This window comes from Coregonus clupeaformis, unplaced genomic scaffold, assembly GCF_020615455.1.
Source record: "Coregonus clupeaformis isolate EN_2021a unplaced genomic scaffold, ASM2061545v1 scaf5371, whole genome shotgun sequence".
Lineage (NCBI taxonomy): Eukaryota > Metazoa > Chordata > Actinopteri > Salmoniformes > Salmonidae > Coregonus > Coregonus clupeaformis.
In genome coordinates this window covers 1-7,455 of record NW_025538825.1, presented here as the reverse complement: position 1 = coordinate 7,455, position 7,455 = coordinate 1, and the positions used below count along the sequence as shown (strand labels likewise).

Sequence of the window (7,455 nt, the reverse complement as noted above, 5' to 3'; positions counted from 1 at the left end):
GCCTTGTCTCAGGATTGTAAGTTGGTGGTTGAGGATATCCCTCTAGTGGTGCGGGGGCTGTGCTTTGGCAGAGTGGGTGGGTTATATCCTTCCTGTTTGGCCCTGTCCGGGGGTTTCTTCGGATGGGGCCACAGTGTCTCGGACCGCTCCTGTCTCAGCCTCCAGTATTTATGCTGCAGTAGTTTATGTGTCGGGGGCTGGGGTTAGTTGGTTATACCTGGAGTACTTCTCCTGTCTTATCCAGTGTCCTGTGTGAATTTAAGTATGCTCTCTCTAATTCTCTCGTTCTCTCTTTCTCTCTGAGAACCTGAGCCCTAGGACCATACGTCAGGACTACCGGGCATGCTGACACCTTGCTGTCCCCAGTCCGCCTGGCCTTGCTGCTATTCAGTTTCAACTGTTCTGCCTCACGGTTACTGAAACCCCTACCTGTCCCAGACCTGCTGTTTTCAACTCTTCAATGATCGGCTATGAAAAGCCAACTGAGAGACCTGAGCCCCTAGGACCATACAGTCGGGACTACCGGCCGTGGTGACTCCTTGCTGTCCCCAGTCCGCCTGGCCTTGCTGCTATTCCAGTTTCAACTGTTCTGCCTGCGGTTATGGAACCCCTACCTGTCCCAGACCTGCTGTTTTCAACTCTTAATGATCGGCTATGAAAAGCCAACTGAGATTTATTCCTGATTATTATTTGACCATGCTTGTCACTTATGAACATTTTTGAACATCTTGGTATGGTTCTGTTATAATCTCCACCCGGCACAGCCAGAAGAGGACTGGCCACCCCTCATAGCCTGGTTCCTCTCTAGGTTTCTTCCTAGGTTTTGGCCTTTCTAGGGAGTTTTTCCTAGCCACCGTGCTTCTACACCTGCATTACTAGCTGTTTGGGGTTTTAGGCTGGGTTTCTGTACAGCACTTCGAGATATTAGCTGATGTACGAAGGGCTATATAAAATAAAATTGATTGATTGATTGATTGAAACTAACATTAAGTTCCCCTTTGGGAGCACTCATCAGGGCTGCAAGGTGGCTCTGTAGTCTGTACTTACAAGTAATAATGACTTTCATAGTGATCCTGAACATGAAGAAATTATCATCACTTTTTTAAATCAAGGGACATTGACACTGCATGTCAGAGCACTGATGTTAATTGCTTACGCAACGTTGATGTATGGTTGCTAATAGAGAACGTCTGTGCTGAAAATGGCCTAGCTTGTGAACAGTACTCTTATTGAATGTCATTGGGTCCCAAAAAAAAAAGATGTAATTATGCTTCAATCCTTCTGCCTCTATGTCTATTATTAACTTTATTAAATGCTAGGAAATCGTTTTAGTGTGATACTTACTTCCTCTGCCAAAGTGATACTCTAGATACTGTAGGCTTGTGCTGGGCTTCTGTTTTACTCAATACCTTTGTCCCCTCTGCTGGTGAAATTGCATTACTGCACTCCTAATACACAGTCAAACAAGACTTTCGTAGGACAGTGTCTGTGCTCTCATATTGTATCAATGTGTGTTGATTGTGGTCAAATTGTCAATGTTTGAGACTGTTCATACATTTATATCTCTCTCCTTTCTTCCTCATCCCCTGTTCCCCACCCCTCTCCCTCCAGCTACCCAACATGTTTGGCAGTCTGAGCTCCACAATCATGTCTCTGATGATTGGCTCCTACGCTTCCTCAGCTGTCACCTTCCCTGGAGTCAAGGTAACCATGATGGATGCACATTTTACATTTGTCAGAAATGGATGCATATTTGTTACCGTTGCCCCGTATCACTTCTATACAAATAGAATGCACGTTCGTCCTTCAGATGTTATGTGAAGAAGTCAAGGAAATGTCCACAGTAAGCCTCAAATATTTATACTATTCTATACTAATAACACCCCATTTTCTCTTCGTCCCTCTCTAAGCTGATCTATGATGCGGATGTGTCGTTCCGGGTGATCATGTGGGTGTGGTCGGGTCTAGCAGGCTTAGTCTTCCTCAACTGTTTCCTCAACTGGCCAGTGGAGGCCTTCCCCACACCTGACGAGGTCGACTACAGGTCAGTACAACACTAAAACAACATCAGATCACAAAAGAATGGCTATTACAATATTATCATAATACTTCCACAATGCTAGAACAATACAGATAGGTGAAAACTTGATCAGGTTACTGTAGTACTTCGAGTGACAGTTAAGTAGAAATACAACAGTTACCATACTGAAATGCAACAAGAGTTAATAAACAACTATTTCTCCTTCCGTTCTTTTCCTCTTTAACAGTAAGAAGTTAGCGCTGACTTATGTGTCTGGGGACCATAAGGGTGTGGGAGAGAGGTTGAGTCAGAAGAATGGAAGCCTGAACGGAGACCTGAACCACTCCCCTGAGAAACTCCCAGCTGACACACAGAGTGAGTACAGAACACACACATGAAAACACAACAGCAGCTCTAGCAGCTCTTGCTCACAAACACATCCCATTGACCCATATTAACTGTCTGCCTTCTCTCTCGTTCTCTCAGATGTCATTCCATTCCGTAGGTCGGTGTTCTCGCCCATCTTCCTATGGAGTCTGGTTACCATGGGGATGACCCAGCTCAGGATCATTTTCTTTATGGGCGCCATGAACAAGATGCTGGAGTTTCTCGTCACCCACGGCGACCCTCACGGTGAGTAACTGACAAACCAGACCAACTGACGGTCAACTGACAAACCAGACCAACTGAGAGACAACTGACAAACCAGACCAACTGACAGTCAACTGACAAACCAGACCAACTGACAGTCAACTGACAAACCAGACCAACTGATAGTCAACTGAAAACCAAACCAACTGATAGTCAACTGACAAACCAACACACTGTCATGACTGGGCCCTATTCCCTCCATGTAAATGTGTTCTAATCAAGTTGTCCTCCTTTCTTTCCTCAGCTTCTGAGGAGTTGATCGTCGAGGCAAAGGAGAAAGGTGGGAAATATCTCCTGGTGAAAGTGACGTGTCCTTGTCATGTGTATGTATGCATGTCTAAATGTGTGTTCTCTCCTCTCCAGTGAGTTTCTACTCGTCCATCTTTGGCACCCTGCAACTGCTCTGCCTGGTCACCTGTCCTGTGATTGGCTACATCATGGACTGGAGGATGAAGGAGTGTGTGGCAGAGACAGAGAAGAGGTGTGTGTGTGTGAGAGAGAGAAAGCAAAAGCAGCGCGCGAATGACACCGTGACATTCGGGGGGGGGTCTCTATTGGACGCGTGCATGTAACATATTAATGGGCCTAATAGTCAAGACGTCATTTAACGACAAAAATGAATTACCTTTTTATGTGGCATGAACACAACCAGTCATGATGTTTTCATCTGATTGTCAAACAAATCACTTCAAAAAGAAGGCTACCTGTGCATGTTCGTCCACTCCAAAATAATTCTCGCATCCAAACAGTGCACTGCATGTGCACTCGCACAGTTTGATGAACTGAAATGTACATCTGTTACAAAACACCAAAAAGTGTGCCTAATGATTAGGCCTACATTAATTGATTTATCTTGCTGCCAAATTGACCTTTTTTGTAGACTGAAAAGTTGGTACACCTGAAATGGGTCTGAAACTGTCCCGGGAAAAAGGGATGGTCACCCTAACACACACGGTCAATTTACTAGACTAGGCTACAATGTGTATGTCGTAGCCCACCCTCTCAGCCGATGAACACTTGCAGACTTCAGATAAAGCTGCTTAAGATATTACAAGGTTAGCTGTTTTGTCTTGTCATCACACAATCACTATTTAGAAACAGAGCCAATGAATTGATAGGCATTGTAAACAGTAAAATATTGGAGATGTTTATTTTAGTGCTTGCCCGCACAAGAAAATAGTGATTCAGGATCACGGATAGCTACCACAACTCGGCACAGAGAGCAGTGTGATTTTTAAATACAAAACGTACAAAGTAGGAACAGAGACTTAATAGGGAATTAGTGACACAACAATCAACAACAAGAGCATGAGAAATACACAAATAAAAGGATAAACATCAAGTACATTCCTCTGTGAACAGGTAGCCTACACATTCAATATAATGCAAATATTGATAGAAAATAATAAAGCAAATGAAATGGTCTACTTCTTGTGGCCAGGGAGAACACCAGTACCCGCGCACACCTGAAAAACAAAGCAATGAGCGCTCTAAACAGCTGACTGACAAAAGCAAACAATGGTAAATCAACTGATAAATCTAATGCGTTGGAATAAAGGCCTTTTTTTTTAGCAAGGACGCATGGCAAACAAATGGCGAAAATTAGTAAGTACAAAGGAAAATCTATGCGTAAAGGAGCTCAGCTGAGGCCAAAATTCAGTAGTGGACAGCGCTACGGTCTAGCCAGCTATAGAATTCTACCATCCGAACAGCACTCCGCCTGCCTTGGATGACAAGTGCAGCCCTGTAGAAGTAAATGGTTTAAACCATGACAGAGAGGTGGGGGTGTTAGTTTCATTTGGAAGCTTTTATTTTAATATTTACCATTGTAAAACATATTTACCACTGCATTTTAAACAAATAGGAGAATGGTAAAATTATAATTATTTAGAGACCCCCCAAAGTTTGACTTTTGTTGCATTCAGGGGAGCTGAACCCCCCTGGCTCCCCTGTAATTCGCACCCTGAGAGAGAGAGAAAGAGGGGAGGGAGGGCAGGGGGAAAGAAGGCATAATGGGAACTTTGTGGAAAAATAGAATGGATAGAATGGGAAAAGAGGAAATAGGCTAAATGGATGTAAGAGGTGAGGTTGATGTCTTATCTCATTGTCCCTGTCCAATCCCACAAAGACCAGCAGACGGGCCGACGAGAGACAAAAAGATCCAGAAAATCACCAATGCCATGAGAGCCTTCATCTTCACCAACCTGCTACTGCTGATGTTCGGAGTGTGCTGTCTGATAGACAACCTGCAACTTCAGGTACACACACACACACACACAAATGATCCCTCGTTCATTCTGACATACTGTATTATCAGACAAACAAAAATACCCAAATGTCAACATTCTTTCACCCGCTGTAGATCCTGACCTTCATCCTCCACACCATGGTCAGAGGTTTCATCCACTCCTGCTGTGGAGGCCTGTATGCTGCTGTGTAAGTTCTCAACTTCCTCATCTTCATCATACAACTCCATCATCACCGTCATCATCTTTAAATACAGAAATGTACTTGAGAAATAATTTTGCTCCCTCAGGTACCCTAACCACTTTGGTACTCTGACTGGGCTGCAGTCGATGATCAGTGCTGTGATCGCCCTTCTGCAGCAGCCCTCTTCGTCGTCATGGTGGGATCCCTGCACGGAGACCCCTACTGGGTGAGACACACACACACGCTCAGAGTTTTACCATGCAGTTACCCATACAATACTTTTTAACCCCCCTAACTTCCCATATCTCCTTCACCCATCAGATCAACCTGGGCATGATCCTCTTCTCATTGGGTGGCTTCCTGTTGCCTGGATACCTGTTCTACCATCGCAGACACCTGATCCAGGAGAAGGAAGCTCGAGAAAAGAATGCCATTGGCCAGGAGAGCGAGGCTCTCAACCACTCAGAGCACAACGGGCCTCAAACACCATAGCAACGGTCACAGCATCCAGTAAGCATAGGAAGTGGTTCTGGAGCAATGCTAAGGATTGTGGGAACTGTAGGATTATTTGTGTCAATGTCCATGGTATCCACAAAATCAGCAACAACAATATCATGTTTTTTTTTTTTTTGCATTGTAAGGATTATTGCTGTTGCTGTTTTTGTTGACCTTTTCTGTTGACTAAACCATATAATTTTTGTCTTGATAGAGACGTTTTTATTTTATTTTATGCTCTTTATTTTATTTTATTTATTTGGGTTCAGTTCAGAAATCCAAATGACTTGTTAAAAAGCCACGTTACTTTTCACTAGTCACAAGCAGATACTCACACACTCATGTCTGTGTTGCTAGGCCAAAACTTCTAAGGTACTTGAAAAACCCTTCAGTGGCGTGTTAATCCTTTAGTATTACTCAATCCATGCTGACAGAAAACACACACACAACACCAAAAGAATGATATTCAGATAATATGAATTCTGCAGCTTCTGCTGAAACCAAAAAAAGCCATTCATGATAGTGTCTATTGATGTAAATCAAATACACTGGGTGTCATATACAAAAAAAGGAATCAAAATGACATCTAAGAAAGTCTGAATAACACATCTATATAAAGATAAATATATTTTGTCCAAACAAATGTATTATCTGTATGGCCCTGACACGCCTAGAGCACGTATGAAGGTAGTGACACGTTTTACTATGAAGCTTGGGGAAACCAGAGCCATGCACACTTCATCCAGCCATGAGGAATGCTACAATTTGCTATACCAAATATATATTGCCATCATATTTTTCTCAGAACATTTCTCTTATTGCATCAACAAACATACATACATACAGACCGACTGTAGAGAAACTAACTACCTCGCTCTTTTCCCCAACCGTCTCTACAATCAAGACCCGTCTGTGTGTATGTAGTGTGTAGATTTGACTTTTCATTGGTCAGTTTATCATCCATTAACCATGAAATACATAGATATTCTATGCATAGATTGTTTAAAGATTTAAGAAGTGTAGTCAATTGGTCATTCTCCACTGAACACACATTTCAGATGTTTTTAAATAGAGAACATGAACTTGTGGGACACTTGACTTGACCCCCAAAGCCAAGACTGATTTGAAGGTTTTAAAAGTAGACACGTAGAATGGTAGTGTCTACTGTGAAGTACTTTACAGCTTTGTGCACAGGAATGAACTTGTGTGTGTAAATAAATATGTATTTAAGTGTATTTTTGTACCTTTTAGCTGCATATGTGTTAAAAAGGGGAATTGTGTGTTATTGTTAGCAGATGTATTCATTGTGGTGCCATGAATATAACTGTAATTCTGATGTATTTTCTGCTTTTGCTGTGTTCTCTACCCTGTTACAGAGCTCATGTATATTGTAGAGCCAGGAGTTTTTCCTGTCAACATGTCCTGACCGGGGAAATCTCTGGGCCCTACATATACACAAAGCTCTGACCTACAGTGACAGTTTTTGTAAATATAGCTGAGGTTTTTTTCTCTTATGCAAATGCTTCTGGTGTAATGCTCCACGGTACATATGATGTCACCAAAGAGATGTGTAACACAACACTATTGGCTGAGAAGACACCCAATGTTCTCAATATAAATAGTCTGATGCATTTCTATTATGCAACTGTTAATGATGTGAATCATTACTATATAGTGGGGAAGGGGGATTGAAATACAGTGTTATTTTTTGTATGAACTCAGTGCCATAGAATTTAATGTAAATCCACAGCGACAGACAGTACCAAACGTCCCCTGGGAAACCAAATCCATGTTGAGAATGTGGGGAGCCCGTTCTAGTCATCTATTTCTATGGGCTGCTAAACCATATGGAAATATAG

The 7,455-nt window shown here is 42.5% G+C and overlaps 1 protein-coding gene across 1 annotated transcript; it reads left to right on the top strand.

The window, feature by feature from the left end:
- The first annotated feature begins 1,607 nt into the window (after positions 1-1,607).
- Positions 1,608-5,176, top strand: LOC123490895 (large neutral amino acids transporter small subunit 3-like). The gene is made up of 8 exons (XM_045220736.1): positions 1,608-1,704; positions 1,911-2,044; positions 2,268-2,395; positions 2,507-2,653; positions 2,916-2,951; positions 3,035-3,152; positions 4,800-4,929; positions 5,034-5,176. Exons 1-8 carry the CDS (start codon positions 1,621-1,623, stop codon positions 5,109-5,111), a joined length of 855 nt encoding a protein of 284 aa, XP_045076671.1. The 5' UTR covers positions 1,608-1,620; the 3' UTR covers positions 5,112-5,176.
- Positions 5,177-7,455: the final 2,279 nt, after the last annotated feature.

What these genes read in the sequence shown, in the direction of transcription:
- LOC123490895 (XM_045220736.1), top strand. Translation starts at nt 1,621, where the DNA reads ATGTTTGGCAGTCTGAGCTCCACAATCATGTCTCTGATGATTGGCTCC. An exon ending in GTGGCAGAGACAGAGAAGAG is followed by an intron (nt 3,153 to 4,799) that starts GTGTGTGTGTGT and finishes AATCCCACAAAG; the next exon opens with ACCAGCAGACGGGCCGACGA. An exon ending in TAGACAACCTGCAACTTCAG is followed by an intron (nt 4,930 to 5,033) that starts GTACACACACAC and finishes CACCCGCTGTAG; the next exon opens with ATCCTGACCTTCATCCTCCA.